Genomic DNA, 19,461 nt, shown 5'->3' with positions numbered 1-19,461 from the left:
TCCGGCCGGGTGCGGTGGCTCACACCTGTAATCCCAGCACTTTGGGAGGCTGAGGCAGGTGGATCACGAGGTCAGGAGTTTGAGACTAGCCTGGCCAACATAGTGGAACCCTATCTCTACTAAAAATACAAAAATTAGCCGGGCGTTCTGACAGGCGCCTGTAGTCCAGGTACTCAGGAGGCTGAGGCAGGAAAATCACTTGAACCCAGGAGGCGGAGGTTGCAGTGAGCCAAGATTGCACCACTGCACTCCAGCCTAGATGACAGAGCGAGACTCCATCTCAAAAAAAAAAAGAAAAAAGAAAAAAGAAAAAAGAAAAGAAAGGACTATTCCTTCTCACAGTCTGTGGCATGTAGCAAGACAAGACAAGACAAGACAGTTCTCCCCCACTGAATGGTCTTGGCACCCTTGTCAAGAATCAGGTGACCATGAACTCTCAACTCTATTCCACTGGGTTTATTTCTGGACTCTCAATTCTATCCCACTGATCTATACATTTATCCTTATACCAGTACCACACTGTCTTTTTTTTTTTTTTTTTTTGAAATGGAATCTCGCTCTGTCCCCCAGGCTGGAGTGCAATAGCACGATCTCGACTCACTGCAACCTCCACCTCCTGGGTTCAAGGGATTCTTGTGCCTCAGCCCTCCCAAGAAGCTTGGACTACAAGTGTGCACCCCCACGCCCGGTTAATTTTTGTATTTTTGGTAGAGACAAGATTTCGCCATGTTGCCCAGGCTGGTCTCGAACTCCTGTCCTCAAGTGATCTGCCTGCCTTGGCCTCCCAAAATGTTGGGATTATAGGTATGAGCCACGGTGCCTGGTAACGTTGTCTTGATTAGTTGTTTTATAGTATGTCTTGAAATCACAAAGCGTGAGTCTTTCTGCTTTGTTCTTTTTCAAGATTTAGCTATTGTGGGTCCCTTGCGATTCCATAGGAATTTATGAATTGACTTGTCAATTTCTTTTTTTTTTTTGAGATGGAGTTTCGCTCTTGTTGCCCAAGCTGGAGTGCAGTGGCGCGTGATCTCAGCTCACCGCAAGCTCTGCCTCCCAGGTTCAAGCGATTCCCTGCCTCAGCCTCCCGAGTACCTGGGATTACAGGTATGCACCACCACACCCGGCTAATTTTGTAGTTTTAGTAGAGACGGGGTTTCTCCATGTTGGCCAGGCTGGTCTTGAACTCCTGACCTCAGGTGATCCAACTGCCTCGGCCTCCCAAAGTGCTGGGATTACAGGCATGAGCCACCACGCCTGGAGACTTGTCAATTTCTACAATGAAATAAACTGGGATTCTGACAGGGATTATGTCGAACGTGTAGATCAATTTCCAAAATACTGCCAACTTGACAACGTTATGTCTTATGATCCATGAACAAGAGCTATTTTCTATTTATTTATTTATGTCTTCTTTCTTTTAAAAATGTTTTACAGGCCAGGCACGGTGGCTCACACCTGTAATCCCAGCACTTTGAGGGGCCAACATGGGAGGATTGCTTGAGGTCAGGTTCAAGACCAGCCTGGGTAACACAGGGAGACTCTGTCTCTACAAGAAATTAAAAAAAAAAAAAAAAAAAATGCTAGGGATGATCGCGCATGCCTGTGGTCTGAGCTGCTTGGGAGGCTGATATAGGAGGATCACTTAAGCCTGGAAGGTCTAGGCTGCACTGAGATATGATTGCACCACTGCACTTGTTCTCACTTCAGTGCAAGTCCGAGAAAAAAAATAATCAATTAATTAAATATTTTAAAAGGCCAGGCCGGGCGCACTAGCTCACGCCTGTAATCCCAGGACTTTCGGAGGCTGAGGTGGGTGGATCACCTGAGGTCAGGAGTTCGAGACCAGCCTGGCCAACATGGTGAAACCCCCTCTATACTAAAAATACAAAAATTAGCCAGGCATGGTGGTGCACACCTGTAGTTCCAGCTACTCCGGAGGCTGAGGCAGGAGAATCTTTTGAACCTAGGACTCAGAGGCTGCAGTGAGCCGAGATCACACCACTATGCTCCAGCCTGGGCAACAAAGCAACACTCCATCTCAAAAAAATTAATTAATTAATTAATTAAGGCCAGCGCGGTGGCTCACGCCTGTAATCCCAGCACTTTGGGAGGCCGAGGCAGGTGGATCACGAGGTCAGGAGATCGAGACCATCCTGGCTAACATGGTGAAACCCTGTCTCTACTAAAAAAATACAAAAAATTAGCTGGGTGTGGTTGCATGTACCTATAGTCCCAGCTACTCAGGAGGCTGAGGCAGGAGAATCGCTTTAACCTGGGAGGCAGAGGTTGCAGTGAGCTGAGATCGCGCCACCGCACTCCAGACAACAGAGTGAGACTCCGTTTCAAAAAAAAAAAAAAAATTAATTTAAAAAACAAAACCAAAAATGTTTTACAGCTTGTAGAGTGTAAGTTTTATACTTTCTTTTACTCAACTGTCAGAGGATGGAAAAAAAAGATACCTCTTTTAAGTATTTTTAGTTTTTAGGTTATTGTAAATGGAATTTTCTTAATTTCCTTTTCAGATTGTTCATTCCAAGTGGATACATTTACAACTGAGTTTTGTGTAATGATCTTGTATCCTATAACCTTACTAAACTAATAATTTATTAGTTCCAATACTTTGGTAGTGGATTCCTCAGGGTCTATATGCAAGATCATGTCATCTGCAGAGATGATCTTACTTGTTCCCTTCCAACATAGATGTATTTTATTGCATTTTCTTGCCTAATTGCCCTGGCTAGAACCTCCAGCACAATGCTGAATAGCAGTAGTGAAAGTAGACTTATCTCTCTTTTTCCTAATCTTAAGGATAAGCATACAGTCTTTCACTATTTTTGGTTTGTTTGTTTGTTTTGAGCTCTGTCGCCCAGCCTATTGTGTGCAGTAGTGCTATCTCAGCTCACTGCAACCTCTGCCTCCCAGGTTCAAGCAATCCTCCCACCTCAGCCTCCAAAGTAGCTACAATTATAGGTATGCACCACCACACCTGGCTAATTTTTTTTTGTATTTGTAGTAGAGACAGGGTTTCACCATGTTGGCCAGGCTGTTCTTGAACTCCTGACCTCAGGTGATCCCTCCAACTTTGGCCTCCTAAAGTGTTAGGATTACAGGCGTGAACCACCGTGCCCGGCCTCAGTCTCACTATTATGAAGTTAGCTGTGGGTTTTTCATAACTGCTGTGTATCAGGTTGAGGAACTGCTCTTCTCTTCTTAGTTTATTTAGTGTTTTTATCATGAAAAACATGCTGAATTTTGTCAAATGCTTTTTCTGTGTCTACTGAGATGACAAGGTGATTTTTGTTTTTTATTCTATTGATATAATGCATTACATTATTTACACTAATTCATTTTTGGATGTTAAACTAACCTTGCACTCCTGGAATAAATCCTGCTTGTTTATGGTATATAATTATTTTTATATGTTACTGGATTCAGTTTGCTAGTATTTTTGTTGAGGATTTTTGCTTCCACATTTGTAAGATATATTTGTCTATGGTTTTCTTTTCTTGTAATGTCTTTTTCTGGTTTTTGGCAACAGGGTAATACCAGTCTCATAAAATTCGTTTGTAAGTATTTTCTCCTCTTTTTCATTTTTGAAGACTTTGTGAAGAACTGTATTAATTTTTCTTGAAATGTTTGATAGAATTCAGTGGTGAAGCTATCAGGACCTCTAGTAGGTACAGGCCTGGGCTTTGCTTTGCTTTTCTTTCTTCTTTTTTTTTTTTTTTGAGATGGAGTCTCACTTTGTCACCCAGGCTGGAGTGCAGTGGCGCGATCTCAGCTCACTGCAACCTCCAACTTCCCGGGTTCAAGCGATTCTCCTGCCTCAGCCTCTCGAGTAGCTGGGACTACAGGCGCACGCCACCATGCTCGGCTAATTTTTGTATTTTTAGTAGGGATGGGGTTTCACCATATTAGACAGGCTGGTCTTGAACTCCTGACCTCGTGATCTGCCCACCTTGGCTTCCCAAAGTGCTGGGATTACAGGCATGAGCCACTGCACCCAGCCTCTTTTCTTTTTTTTAAGAGACAGGGTCTCACTCTGTCACCCTGGCTGAAGCACTGTGGCACAATCATAGCTCACTGCCTCCTCAACCTCCTGGGATCAAGTGATCTTCACACCTTAACCTCCTGAGTAGCTGGGACTCCAGGCTCACACCACCACGCCTAGCTGAGTTTAGATATAGTATGTATATTTTAGAGTTGGGGTCTCTCTATGTTGCCCAGGTTGGTCTCAAGCTCCTGGCCTCAAAGGATCCTCCTGCCATGACCTCCCAAAGTGCTGAGATTACAGGCAACAGCCACTGTGCCCAGGTCTCTCTCTCTCTCTAATTATTTATTTATTTTTTAAGGGTATACTATCCTACCCAAACTTACATTTTTAAATTCCATTAGACTCATATTACCAAGCATATAAACAAATCACACATAACATGAAATAGAAAAAAACATGAAGACTTCCTTTGCTTTTGGAAAACAACTGAGAAACAACAAAATTCTTTTCAGAAATACAGAAAAAAATTGTTTTTATAGTGTAGCTAATATGCCCTCCTTAGACATTAAGACACTTTTCTGTTTGTACCCTTAATGCAGCCATATTTTTACTCTTTATAAAAATCAAGGCTCTCAATAAAAACAGTACCTCACTCACTAATCATTACATTGCATCACTGAAAATGTAGTTATACACACCAATTTCTAACTTCTTAGAATACTCTGCACAATCAATTATAATCACTGAAACAACTGCTCAAAAACGCAGAATGGCTTCAATTGCACTATGATTTGGTAGTCAATATTCCTGTTTTCCAGTAAAAAGGAGATTTCATAAACAAACATTGGGCTTCTTAAGGTTTCATCAATCAAGAGAATCTTTCTGAGCAGCTTCTGAGCAAACGTTTCTTAACAGGCTGATCACAGATCTAGGGTCTTCACTCCTCACAATAGCACTGCCAGACACAATCATGTTAGCTTCTGCCTCTGCACACCTATGGACAGTGTCAGGATCTATTCCACCAGCGACCTCTATAGCCAAAGATGGGAACTGGATCCTCAACCAGTGAACCTTTACCATCATATCTTTCATGAATTTATGCCCTCCAAACCCTGGTTCCACTGTCATAACCAAGGTCATACCTAGTTGATTAGCCCATGGTGCCAAATACTGAACTGAGGTTCCTGGTTTTATGGCAAGGCCAACCTTCATCCCATTCTCCTGAATGTCTTTAATCAAAGCCCCTGGGTTCTCAGTTTCCTCGAGATGAAAGATGTACTGATTGGCTCCTCTTATAGCCATTGGCTTTACCCACTGTTCTGGCTTGGACACCATCACATGCATGTTCGTCCATTACATCCCGGTGGAGATAACTGACCCCAGAGTCTAGCATCCAGAGGCACTGGGCCCCTAAATTGGCCAGGTAGCATTGAGGATGGACAGGCCAATCTTGCAGCCCGATGCCATACTACTGGTTCCCAAGGGCAAGTTACCCCACGAGTCCCCTCAATTACTAATTTAATATCTTTACTTGTTATAGGTCTATTCAGATGGTGTCTCTTCTTGGGTCAATTTTGGTGGTTTATGTCTTTCTAGGAGTTTGTCCATTTTATTGAAGTTATCTAATTACTTGGCATTCAACTGCCATTTTACTTTTTTTTGTATGTGTTTCACATCTTTTTTTTTTTTTTTTTTTCAGGGCAGGGATGGAGTCTCGCTCTGTCACCCAGGTTGGAGGGCAGTGGCACGATCTCTGCTCACTGCAACCTCCGCCTCCCAGGTTCAAGCAATTCTCCCGCCTCAACCTCCCGAGTAGCTGGGGTTACAGGCACCCACCATCATGCCCAACTAAATTTTTGTATTTTTGTAGAGATGGGGTTTCACCATGTTGGCCAGGCTGGTCTTGAACTCCTGACCTCAGGTGATCCACCCACCTCAGCCTCCCAGAGTACTCCCAAAGCCACTGTGCGGTGGCTGAGGCAGGAGAATCGCTTGAACCAGGGAGGCAGAGGTTGCAGTGAGCCGAGATTGCACCACTGCACTCCAGCCTAGGCAACAGAGCGAGACTGTCTCAAAAAGAAAAAAAAAAATTAACTAATTCTTTCTTCACCCAGTTCAAATCTGTTATTGAGTCCTGAGTCCCTCTAGTTAATTTTTAAATTTGTTATTGTACTTTTTTTTTTTTTTTTGAGACAGAGTCTTGCTCTGTTGCCCAGGCTGGAGTGCAGTGGCACGATCTTGGCTCACTGCAACCTCCGCCTCCCAGGTTCAAGGAATTCTCCTGCCTCAGCCTCCCGCGTAGCTGGGACTGCAGGTGCTGGCCACCATGCCTGGCTAATTTTTGTATTTTTAGCAGAGACGGGGTTTCACCATGTTGGTCAGGCTGGTCTCGAACTCCCGACCTCAGGTGATCCGCCCGCCTCAGCCTCCCAAAGTGCTGGGATTACAGGTGTGAGCCACCATGCCCAGCTGTTATTGTACTTTCAACTCCCGAATTTTCATTTGATTCTTTTTTTATAATTTCTATCTCTTTATGGATATTCTTTAATTGATGCAACAGTGTCATACCATCCTTTACTTCTTTGTCATCATATTTTCCTTTAGTACTGTGAATACATATATATAGGCTAGTTTGAAGCCTTTTTCATTAATTTGGCCCCTTGTCTCACAGGCAGTTTCTGTTGCCAGCTTTTTTCAAGTGTATGTGTCATATTTTCCTGTTTCTTTGTATGTCTCACAATTTCTTGTTGGAAACTGGACATTTTAGATAATATACTGTAGCAACTCTGGGGATTGGTACCCCCTCTCCAGGGCCAATTGTTATTTATTTGTTTAGCGACTGGCTGGATTATTTGAGTGAAATCCATTTCCCCTGAAAAGTGTTAAGGCCTATGATATTGCCCTTCAGGGAGGTGCAGCTTTGGGTATGCTCACAGTCACCCTGGGATGACAGTGGTTTTGGTAGGGTTCTCTTCTATTCTCTCCTTGACCACACCCAGCTATGAAGCTCCACTAATTGTGGCATATTGTTCTATTATTTTCAACAACACACTGAGGCATAACTTGCTCTTACTCTACAAACTGATACAATCAAATTGTGGCTGTTTGGAGGAAAGCATTTTTTTCCACCTCCGCCACATACCTTACTTTTCAAATTGTTTTTTATTGATTCATAATAGTTGTACACATGTTGGGGGTACCTGTAGTATTTCCATACATTAATATACAATGTATAATGATATAACCAGGACACGAGGGACATCCACCACCTCAGAGGTCTGTGGTCAATGTTTTGTTTTGTGACAGGACAGAGCTTCACTCTGTCACCCAGGCTGGAGTGCAGTGGCGTGATCTTGGCTCACTGCAACTTCCACCTCCCGGTTCACGTGATTTTCCTGCTTCAGCCTCCCAAGTAGCTGGGATTACAAGTGTATGCCCCCATGCCCAGCTAATTTTTGTATTTTTAGTAGAGACGGGGCTCATCATATTGGTCAAGCTGGTCTCAAACTCCTGACCTCAGATGATCTGCCTGCCTCAGCCTCCCAAAGTGCTGGGATTACAGGCGTGAGCCACCATGCTGCGGTCAATGTTTGATCCTTCTTCTGATCCTAGAAGGGCTTCTTCCAGCTGTCTTATTCCCCAATTCTTTCCAGCAAACCAGGAGGCCTACAGTCTAGGCTGCATCTCCATTAAATCCGCAGATCTCCCAGTTGCCTCTTACCAAAACCTTCACATCTCCAGATTGCCCTTAGGCATGAATTTCTCCACACTGTGTTGCAAATGAAGTCACTGCCATTGGAAAGAGATTAGGAGCTATCTGTTTTAGGACCTGCTTCTCTCCTGAGGCAAAATCCCGGAGCCAAGGCTCTGGAGCTGTGGGGGAGGACCCTGGGAAGCTTCTCTCTGAGAAATACCCTCACTCTAGGAACTGAGCACTTGGTGGAAGGAGGCAGGGGACCGCAATAACCTGAGGCTCAGCCTGCAAGAACTGGGGGATGAGCAATTGGGGCACCAGTAATTTCAGTATGTCATGTCCAAGGTACAGTCCTGTTCCACAAGTAGGGACTAGGTGGAAGAAGGGAGCTCCAACTTTTCGCCGGGCACAGTGGCTCACGCCTATAATCCCAACACTTTGGGAGGCCGAGGCAGGTGGATCACCTGAGGTAGGGAGTTCAAGACCAGCCTGACCAACATGGAGAAACCCTGTCTCTACTAAAAATACAAAATTTGCCAGACATGGTGGCGCAACCCTGCAATCCCAGCTACTTGGGAGGCTGATGCGGGAGAATCGCTTGAACCTGGGAAGCAGAGGCTGCGGTGAGGCGAGATCATACCATTGCACTCCAGTTTGAGCAACAAGAGCAAAACTCCGTCTCAAAAGAAAAAAAAGGGGAGCTCCAACTTTCAATTGCACTCACACAGGTCTTAACCTCAGCAACAAGTAGCTCTAGGTAGGATGAGAAATGCTGATGTCCTGCTTTTCCCAGGAAGAAAGCATTTGATTGGGAGCTGGGGGAGCACTGCCCGGTATTACAGTTTGCAATAGTCTGGAGTAGAAGCTCCACCTCACTAAGCTAGGAGTGGGTAAGGAGGGAATGATCTTGGTTCAAATACCATATCCTCTCATCTTTCTTACCGAATTTGTAGATTTTCTTGAATAGGTGTTTCTTCATTTGTTGTTTGCCCTCAGGACCATTGCCGGAGGGTTTAAATAGTTGATTTTAAAAAAGAATTTTTGGGCCAGGCGTGGTGGCTGCCTCTGTAATCCCATCACTTTGGGAGGCCAAGGCGAGTGGATTGCTTGAGCTCAGGAGTTCAAGATCAGCCTGGGCAACATGGCAAAACCCTGTCTTTACAAAAATTAGCGAGGTGAGGCTGGGCGCGGTGGCTCACACCTGTAACCGCACCACTTTCCCACCACTTTGGGAGGCCCAGGTCGGCTGGTCACGAGGTCAGGAGTTCGAGATCAGCCTGCCCAATATGGTGAAACCCTGTCTCTACTAAAAATAGAAAAATTAGCTAGACGAGGTGGCACACGCCTGTAATCCCAGCTACCTGGAAGGCTGAAGCAGGAGAATCACCTGAACCTGGGAGGTGGAGGTGGCAGTGAGCCAAGATCACGCCATTGCACTCTAGCCCGGTGCACTCTGGGTGACAGAGCGAGACTCCGTCTCAAAAAAAAAAAAAAAAAAAATTAGCCAGGTGTGGTGGCACACGCCTGTGGTCCCAGCTACTCGAGAGGCTGAGGCAGGAGGACTGACTGAGCCAGGGAGGTTGGTCAGGGTTGCAGTAAGCCATGATCACACTACTGCATGCCAGCCTCGGTGACAGAGTGAGATTCTGTCTCAAAACGAAACAAAACAAAAAAGAATTTTCACCAGTTTTACAGAGGAATGGGTTCCTTAAGCTGTCATGCTGGAAGCTGATCTTATCTAAGGCTGCTTTTGTGTTACAATGGTAGAGTTGAAGAGTTGAATAACTCCAACAGAGATTCTCTAGTCTACAAAGTTGAAAATATTTACTATGTGGTCCTGTACAGAAAAAGCATGCCAACCCTTGCTTACTGCTGCCAATGCTGCTGGTCCACAAACCACACTTTTAGCAGCAAGAACTTAAATTACTTGAGAAGCAGTACTGTACGGGCTGTGAGCTTGGTTCAAAACCCCACCTTGCCATTTACTAGATAAATGGGTTTGTTCTGAGGATTAAATGTGCAAATGTCTGGCACTTTGAAAGTACTGAACAATTGATAGCTGTTACCATCATGTTGGAAACTATGTGGAAAGTAAGTATGAGATGTTATATCGTTCTTCAAAGGGTTTTTTTTTTCCAGAATATGCAAGCTTTAGAAAAGGGAAACAAGTATTGGCTTTCCAATAAACAAGACGCAACTTCTAATACCTGGGTACATAACAATATTACCTAATGAAAGAATAAACTTTCAAGCGTTTAAGCGTAAGCCTAACTTAAGCCTGACACTGAAATCCTGAATTTTCTATCACAGGAGCATCCAGCTTCTTCCAATAACAATGAATGAAAATAACCTTCAGGAAATGCCAAAACCCAAAAGTCCTATGAAAAAAAGCAGCAATCATCTTTAACATGAGGTTTTGGGCCTAGTTGGCCCTTCCGGTTCTGCCCGTCTCTAGCTACACCCATAAGATGATATAAAGAGAACCTCTCGAGCTTCCACCTCGACTGTCACCGCAGCAGTCGGGGCTGTCGGCCGGTTACCTCGCAATTGAACTCCATCTCGGCGTCCATGGTGACGATCCTCACGGTGAACGTCTTGGGTTGCTTCCTCTTGAGAGAGCTGAAGCTCATGCGGGAAGCGACGGCCCCGGCCATGGCGCGGGGCTCAGGCCCGGGACCCTCGCGCCCCACGGCCTGCACTCTGAGCCCTTTAGCCTCCCTGGAGTTGCTGCACAGGCCTCAGGGCCACCATGGTGGCCGGCTGGCCGGCCCGGGAACGGTCTGGGCTGCGCGGGTCCCCAGCGGCCAGCATGGGCCGCGAGGACCCTGCCCGGGCGGAAAGGGGAATTGGGGGGCGGGCCCTGACGGCTGCAGGGAGGGCACAGGAGCCGGGACCTTCGGTGCAGGCGCGACCCGGCACTCCGGGATTCGGGCCGGAGATGCCGAGGACGCCTCGGGACGGGAACCCTAGACGGCAGCGGCCCAGACTCCGCGCGCCTCTCAGCGGCCGACTAGGGTCACGGGGCCGCGCTGCATCGGGCGCGTACGCGCGCGCGTGGCTGTCACCGTCCTCACTCCGCGCGCCCGCGGGAAGCGTACCCTCCCTACAGCCCGGGGCCTGCTCCCGGCCCCGCCCTCAGGTCGCCCAGACCACTACGCGCAGCGCAACCGAACCGGAGGCTGACGCATAGATGCTGCGATTGGCTGGGAAGGCCAAGGTAGGCAGGACTTTCCCGCTCCGTCCCGCCTCCTTTGGGGTGACTCCACCAATGGAAAGTTTCACTCTAACTGCAAAAAAGCAGGCCTGGGCTCGGCGTTGAGTGGCTACAGTGGCAGTCACTCCGAATGCTTTTGTGCCTACTCTAACAAGACTGGTTGAGGCGGCGGACCTCTGCTGGCCTTACCCGGGAAACCACGTAGAGGCTGGATCCGGGGCGCGGGAATTGGGTCCTTCGTTGGCCCAGGGAGGGACTCTTTCGGTTCAAGTAGGCTCCGAGTGTGGCGCCCCAGGGGACTGCGTTTCGGACACACGGCGAATATTCTTCTTTGGCAGTTAATCACATATACCGACCCCTATGAAACTTTCAAGACACTTGTGGAGGCCTGTTAGGTTTGCTGGCACTTTTCCGCCAGATCTCTCTGCTTCCCTTTAGAATTATTATTATTATTATTATTATTATTATTATTATTGGGACGGAGTTTCGCTCTTGTTGCCCAGGCTGGAGTGCAGTGGCGCGATCTCGGCTCACTGCAACCTCCGCCTCCCGGGTTCAAGCGATTTTCCGGCGTCAGCCTCCCGAGTAGCTGGGATTACAGGTATGCGTCACCACGCCCGGCTAATTTTGTATTTTTAGTAGAGACGGAGTTTCTCCATGTTCGTCAGGCTGGTCTCGAACCTCAGGTGATCCGCCCGCCTCGGCCTCCCGAAGTGCTAGGATTACAGGCGTGAGCCACCACGCCCCGCCTAGAATTATTATTGGTTATACCTACCTCGTGAGGTTGTTGAATTTCAGCGCACTGAATACATATAAGGCTTTAGAGCTGAGCCTGGCATCCTATGAAATTGCTGAATTTGGGTTGAAAATGAAAGCATTCTTTATTTTATACTCTATGATGCCCATTTTTGAACCATATTCATGTATTATTTATTTAGTGTCATCAAGGGTTCTAACGGGTGTAGGGGGGATAATTACACCTTTCTGTACTTAGATAATAAATTCTATTTTAAAATAGCTCTTAGTAGTCAAATAGGGACAATTTACTGTGTTTTTTCATTTGTTTTTTGTTTTGAGACAGAGTTTCACTCTTGTTGCCCAGGCTGGAGTACAATGGGGCGGTCTCGGCTCTCTGCAACCTCCGCCTCCCGGGTTCAAGCAATTCTCCTGCCTCAGCCTCCCCAGTAGTTGGGATTACAGGCGCCCGCCACCACGCCCGGCTAATTTTTGTATTTTTAGTAGGGACAGGGTTTCACCATGTTAGCCAGGCTGGTCTCAAACTTCTGACCTCAGGTGATCTGCCCACCTTGGCCTCCCAAAGTGTTGGGATTACAGGCGTGAGCCACCGCGCCCGGTCTACTGAGTTTTAACAACAATAATCACCCCATAAATGTTAGTTAACATTAGCATCACCCCCCCACTCCACAGGTGAAGATACTGAGAGATATGATAGAGCCACTCGCTGACTATAATGCAGATAGTGAAAGGCAAAGCTAGGACTCAAACCCAGGTCTGTCCCACCCAGAGCCTGCTGGTTAGCACTGTGCTGCCCTGCTTCCAAATTCTCCCTACTACAGCCTCAGGAAATGTGAATTACAGTTCCAGAGTACTCAGCAGACATTGTTGCTGTAACGGTATATTAATGGAATAAATCTAGTTCTTCTGCACGGACCCCTGCTGTGCCTGGTAGCACCGGCCAGGCTTCAGGAATGATTTGCTGCCACACCCAGTGAGGCTGCTGTGGGGACTTTATGTCCTGCCTTCTGCTAGCAAATTCTCCCCACCAAAACTGATTGTTCAGGGCAGTATGGGCTTGGCATGGGAGTGTCTTCATTATCATTGCTTCATTTCTTCCCCGCAGGTGGGAGAACCGGGCTGGGTTTTCTGGGCTCCCCACAGGGACAACAAATCGCTGCTGATAAAAATACGTGACACCGGGCCGGGCGCAGTGGCTCACGCCTGTAATCCCAGCACTTTGGGAGGCAGGCAGATCACAAGGTTAGGAGATCGAGACCATCCGGGCTAACACGGTGAAACCCTGTCTCTACTAAAAATACAAAAAATTAGCCGGGCGTGGTGGCGGGCGCCTGTAGTCCCAGCTACTCGGGAGGCTGAGGCAGGAGAATGGCGTGAACCCGGGAGGCAGAGTTTGCAGTGAGCCGAGATGGCGCCACTGCACTCCAGCCTGGGGGAGAGTGCGAGACTCCGTCTCAAAAAAAAAAAGGAAAAAGAAAATGCGTGACACTGGGAACCCAGTGAGGAGTAGCAAAAGGAGGTGGATCAGCTAGCAGGGACTAAAAAGCGACACTGATGATTGGTAATAGCTCATTTTTATGAAAAGACTTACCAGGTGCTAGGCACTGGGCTAATTGGCCCCAAATGCCAAATTTAATGTTCCTGGGAGGACATCCAGCTGGACATATGGGTTTGAATCCCAGAAGGGAGGTCAGGGCCAGGAATAAAAATCGATGTGATAGAATATTATGCTGGTATTAAAAGTGCCATTCACAGGCTGGACACAGTGGCTTACACCTGTAATTACAGCACTTTGGAAGACCAAGGTTGGAGGATCACATGAGGCCAGGAGTTCGAGACCATCCTAGGCAGCATAGTAAGCCCCCATCTCTACAAAAAAAAGTAAAAATTTAGCCAGTGTGCGCCAGGTGCGGTGGCTCACACCTGTAATCCCAGCACTTTGGGAGGCGGAGGCAGGTGGATCACTTGAGATCAGGAGTTCAAGGCTAGCCTGGCCAACATGGTGAAACCCCGTCTCTACAAAAATACAAAAAAAAATTAGCCGGGCGTGGTGGCGCACGCCTGTAATCCCAGCTACTCCGGAGGCTGAGAGAGGAAAATCGCTTGAACCCGGGAGGCAGAGGTTGCAGTGAGCTGAGATCGTGCCATTGCACTCCAGCCTAGGTGACAGAACAAGACTTCATCTCAAAAAAAAAAAAGAAAAAAAAATTAGCCTGTGTGGTGGAGTGTGCCTGCAGTCTCAGCTACTCAGTGGGGCTGAGGCGGGATGGTCACACCAGACCAGGAGTTGGAGTCCACATGAGCCATGATGGTGTTATTGCACACCAGCCTGGGTGACAGAGTGAGACCCCCAGCTCCCCAAAAAATGCCATTCATAAAGAATAAATACGGCCAGGCGCAGTGGCTCACACTTGTAATCCCAGCAATTTGGGAGGCCGAGGTGGGTGGATCACCTGAGGTCAGGAGTTCAAGACCAGCCTGGACAACATGGTGAAACTCCCGTCTCTACTAAAAATACAAAAACTTAGCCGGGCTTGGTGCTGGGTGCCTGTAATCCCAGCTAGTCGGGAGGCTGAGGCAGGAGAATCTCTTAAACCCAGGAAGCAGAGGTTGCAGTGAGCCGAAATCGCGTCATTGCACTCTAGCCTGGGCAACAAGAGTGAAAATCCATCTCAAAACAAGAAATAATAATAAATAAATAAACACAGATGATAATTATATGCACCAGATAAGGGTCTGAGGGGGAATTCAGATAGAGCTCATTATGATCTGGCACACAGACCCCAGTTAATAAATATCTGTTGAATGAATGAGTGACGGTCATAAAGAAATACTTATGGTGTCAACTATGGTCTGGACAATATTAGTAGCTATCATATTTTAAATGCTTACCATATACAGCACTCTGCAAAGTGCTTTGCATGCTTTATTTATCTTGATCTTTTTTTTTTTTTTTGACATGGAGTCTTGCATTGTAGCCCAAGCTATGGTGCAGTGGCACGATCTCAGCTCACTGCAACCTCTGCCTCTGGGGCCCAAGCAATTCTCCTGCCTCAGCCTCCCGAGTAGGTGGGACTACAGGTGCGCCACCACGCCCAGATAATTTTTTGTATTTTAGTAGAGACAGGGTTTCACCATGTTGCCCAGGCTGGTCTGGAACTCCTGACCTCAGGTGATCCACCCCCCTCAGCTTCCCAAAGTGCTGGGATTACAGACATGAGCCACCGCGCCCAGACTATTTTGACCTTTTTCAAAACCACATTTGGTAGGTGTAATATCCTCAGTTTATATCTGAGGAAACTGAATAAGGCTGAAAAGAGGTAATTTACCCACAGCCATGATTGGTAGAGCTGCAATTTGCATCTAGGAGTGGTTTCATCCATCTCTCCTGATTTACACTTTGCTCTTCCAGATCAGTGGTTCTCAGATAGTGGTCCCTGCCCTACAGGGGACATTTGGCAATGTCTGGAGACTTTTTTGGTTGTCACAACTGGGGGATGTTCCTGGCCTCTAAGGGTAAAAGCCAATGATGGCGTTCAACATTCCACAATGCACAGGACAACTCCCCACAACAAAGAATTATCCAGGTCAAAGTGTCAATAGTGCCAAGATAAAGAAACTGTGCTCTAGAGCAGAGATTTTTGTTTGTTTTTGAGACAAGGTCTCGCTCTGTCGCCCAGGCTGCAGTGCAGTGGCAAGATCATGGCTCAGCCTAGACCTCCACTGGATCAAGTGATCCTTCCGCCTCAGCCTCCAGAGTAGCTGGGACTGAGAGGTGAGGGCATGCTGGCAGCCCTTGCAGCCCTCGCTCGCTCTCGGTGCCTCCTCGGCCTTGGCGCCCACTCTGGCCGCGCTTGAGGAGCCCTTCAGCCCACCGCTGCACTGTGGGAGCCCCTTTCTGGGCTGGCCAAGGCCGGAGCCGGCTCCCTCAGCTTGCGGGGAGGTGTAGAGGGAGAGGCACGGGCAGGAACCGGGGCTGCGCGCGGCGCTTGCGGGCCAGCGCGAATTCCGGGTGGGCGTGGGCTCGGCGGGCCCCGCACTCGGAGCGGCCGGCCCGCCGGCAAGCCCCGGGCGGTGAGGGGCTTAGCACCTGGGCCAGCAGCTGCTGTGCTCGATTTCTCACCGGTCTTAGCTGCCTCTCCGCGGGGAAGGGCTTGGGACCTGCAGCCCGCCATGCCTGAACCTCTCTGCCACCGCCGTGGGCTCCTGCGCAGCCCGAGCCTCCCCGACGAGCGCCGCTCCCTGCTCCAGGGCGCCCAGTCCCATCGACCGCCCAACGGCTGAGGAGTGCGGGTGCACGGCGGGGGAACTGGCAGGCAGCTCCATTTGCGGCCACGGTGTAGAATCCACTGGGTGAAGCCAGCTAGGCTCCTGAGTCTGGTGGGGACTTGGAGAACCTTTATGTCTAGCCAAGGGATTGTAAATACACCAATCAGCACTCTGTATCTAGCTCAAGGTTTGTAAGCACACCAATCAGCACTCTGTGTCCAGCTCAGGGTTTGTGAATGCACCACTCCATACTCTGTATCTAGCTAGTCTGGTGGGGACTTGGAGAATCTTTATGTCTAGCTAAGGGGAATGCACAAATCGGCACTCTGTATCTAGCTCAAGGTTTGTAAATGCACCAATCATCCCTCTATGTCTAGCTCAGGGTTTGTAAATACACCAATAGACACTCTGTATCTAGCTAATCTAGTGGGGAGGTGGAGAACTTTCGTGTCTAGCTCAGGGATTGTAAACACACCAATCAGCACCTGGTCAAAACGGACCAATCAGCTCTCTGTAAAACAGACCAATCGGCTGTCTGTAAAATGGACCAATCAGCAGGATGTGGGTGGGGCCAGATAAGAGAATAAAAGCAGGCTGCCGGTGCTAGCAGGAACAACCTGTGCAGCTTGTTTTGTATGTTGTGGGAGCTTTGTTGGTTTGTTCCTTGTTTTGGTCCACCGTGCTTTTATGTGCTGTAATATTCTCTGCAAAAAACTGCAGCTTCAGTCCTGAAGCCAGCAAGACTACGAACCCACCGGGAGAAAGGAACAACTCCAGTAAGCGCCGCCTGAAGAGCTGTAACAGTCCTTGCGGAAGTGTGTAGTTTCACTTCTGAGCCGGTGACCATGAACCCACCAGAAGGAAGAAATGCGGAACACATCGGAACATTAGAAGGAACAAACTTTGGACACGTCGCCTTTAAGAACTGTAACACTCAACATGAGGGTCCGTGGCTTCAGGCTTCATTCTTGAAGTCAGTGAGACCAAGAACCCACCAATCCTGGACACAGGACTACAGGCATGCACTGTCACGCAACGTTAATTTTTTTTTTTTTTTTTTTTTTTTTTTTTTTTTTTTTTTTGGTAGAGACAGTTCTGTAATGTTGCCCAGGTTGGTCTCCTGGGTTCAAGCCATTTTTCTGTCTCAGCCTCCCAAAGTGCTGGAACTACAGATGCGAGCCACTGTGCTTGGCCTGTATGTTAAGCCCCTAAATGTATAGCAATTTATTGCACAGCAATAGAAAACAGCCAGAAAGAAAAACATTTTTTGGGAAAGAAATGGGAACTCACTCTGTCACCCAAGCTGGAGTGCTGCTGTGACACGATCATAGCTAATTGCGGCTTTGAGCTCCTAGGGTCAAGAGATCCTTGCACCTCAGCCTCCCAATTAGCGGGGGCTAAAGGCACCACCATGCCATGCTAATTTTTAAAAAAAATTTTGTAGAGGCAAGGATCTTGCTATGTTGCCCAGGCTGGTCTCAAACTCCTGGCCTCAAGCGATCCTCCCAGCTTGGCATTCGAAAGTGCTGGGGTTACAGGTATGAGTCACCCAGCTCACCTCGCCCCACCAAGAAAAAAATTGTTGGGGCTGAGCGCAGTGGCTCACTCCTGTAATGCCAGTACATTACAGCTACTCGGGAGGCCGAGGTGGGTGGATCACCAGATCGGGAGTTTGAGAGCAGCCTGACCAACGTGGTGAAAACCTGTGTCTTAAAAAAAAATACAAAAGTTAGCTGAGCACAGTGGTGCGTGCTTATAGTCCCAGCTACTGGGGTGGCTAAGGCAGGAGAACCGCTTGAACCCAGGAAGCAGAAGTTGCAGTGAGCTGAGATCGCGCCACTGCACTCCAGCCTGGGCGACAGAGCGAGATTCCGTCTCAAAAAAAAAAAAAAAAAATTTAACTCGCATAATCCACTGACCCACTGCTATCGCATACTACTTATTGTTTTATGATTTGTTAATTTTATTTTTTTTGAGACGGAGTCTCAGCTGGGCTGGAGTGCAGTGGCGCAATCTTGGCTCACTGCAACCTCCTCCTCCTCCTGGGTTCAAGCAGTTCTCTGCCTCAGCCTCCCGAGTAGCTGAGATTATAGGTGCCCGCCACCACGCCCGGCTAATTTTTGTGTTTTAGTAGAGACGGGGTTTCACCATCTTGGCCTGGTTGGTCTTGAACTCAGGACCTTGTGATTCACCCACCTCGGCCTCCCAAAGTGCTGGGATTACAGGCGTGAGCCACCACGCCTGGCCGTTTGTTAATTTTTCATTCATTAATATTATCCTCACCCGTCACTAAATATTTTATAATTTTCTAAGAAATGTACAGGACTTTATGTATGGATGTAAATTTTAAGTTTTTTTCTCTTACACACATTGTAACTCAAGTAATCAAGTTTCCTTCCTGCTGGTAAGAAGCTCAGAGCCAAATTGTATGTCTGCCTCTGGCAATTGTACTTGACCTTGCCTTATTTTTGGCTTTATTTTATTCTTGCTGCTCTTGCTTACTTTACAGTGAATTTTTCCCTACCCACTTACTATTTAATTGTTGCACTAGCTGTATTTCTTTTTACACAGTTATAGATCTCTTATTTAAGGTTTTGTTATTGTTTATTCTTTTTGGGACAAGACGTTACATAACAAATTTGTTTTTTGAGATGGAGTCTTGCTCTGTCGCCCAGGCTGGAGTGCAGTGGCGCGATCTCGGCTCACTGCAACCTCTGCCTCCCGAGTTCAAGCAATTCTGTCTCAGCCTCCAGAGTAGCTGGGATTACAGGTGCCTGCCACCACGCATGGCTAATTTTTGTATTTTTAGTAGAGACAGGATTTCACCATGTTGGCCAGGCTAGTCTCGAACTCCTGACCTCAAGTGATCCGCCTGCTTCGGCCTCCCAAAGTGCTGGGATTACAGGCATGAGCTACCGCGCCCCACCAACAAAGTAATTTTTAATGTGTATAATTTATAAGCTTTTTATTTTGACCTAACATTGGACTTAAAACCTGCAAAAATAGAGTTTCTCTGTATCCTTCACTTAGCATCCTCTAACGTTAACATTTTAGTTAATCGTAATACAATGATCAAAATCAAGAAATTAACATTGAGGCCTGGTGCGTGGCTCATGCCTGTAACTCTTAACACTTTGGGAGGTCAAGGCGGGTGGATTGCCTGAACTCAGGAGTTGATGAAGAGCCTTGCCAATGTGACAAAACCTCATCTCTACTAAAAATATAAAAAATTAGCTGGGCATGGCGGTGCATGGATGTAGTCTCAGCTACTCACTGCCAGCTCCACCTCCCTGGATTCAAGGATTCTTGTGCCTCAGCCCTCCCTTGTAGCTGGGACTACAGGCGTGTGCTACCACACCCGGCTAATTTTTGTATTTTCAGTAGAGAAGGGTTTTGCCATGTTGCTCAATGTGGTCTTGAACTCCTGAGCTCAATTGATCCACCTGCCTCAGCCTCCCAAAGTGTTGGGATTACAGGCATGAGTCACCGTGTCCAGCCAGCCTTGACACTTTTTAAAGAGTATGTATAGGCTGG

At 47.5% G+C, this 19,461-nt stretch overlaps 1 protein-coding gene and 1 pseudogene across 11 annotated transcripts in view; both read right to left on the bottom strand.

Annotated features, from left to right (window-relative positions):
• Positions 1-10,836, bottom strand: part of NF2 (NF2, moesin-ezrin-radixin like (MERLIN) tumor suppressor) — a 93,757-nt gene extending 82,921 nt beyond the window's left edge. For 5 of the 11 annotated variants that reach the window (XR_008622646.2, XM_055105922.2, XM_008964392.5 and 2 more), the window contains exon 1: positions 10,229-10,834. Coding sequence is in view for 10 of the 11 variants with exons in the window: in XM_055105922.2 (XP_054961897.1) it covers positions 10,229-10,342 (114 nt within the window). In the remaining variant the exon portion in view is untranslated. Of the gene's footprint in view, positions 1-10,228 lie in introns of all 11 variants that reach the window. The other 6 variants (XM_034949035.3, XM_034949037.3, XM_055105924.2 and 3 more) reach the window with 4 other exon arrangements.
• On the bottom strand, positions 4,758-10,214 carry LOC129395149 (ribulose-phosphate 3-epimerase-like; annotated as a pseudogene).
• Positions 10,837-19,461: the final 8,625 nt, after the last annotated feature.

This window comes from Pan paniscus, chromosome 23, assembly GCF_029289425.2.
Source record: "Pan paniscus chromosome 23, NHGRI_mPanPan1-v2.0_pri, whole genome shotgun sequence".
NCBI classification, from domain to species: domain Eukaryota; kingdom Metazoa; phylum Chordata; class Mammalia; order Primates; family Hominidae; genus Pan; species Pan paniscus.
This window is presented reverse-complemented; position numbering and strand designations above follow the sequence as displayed.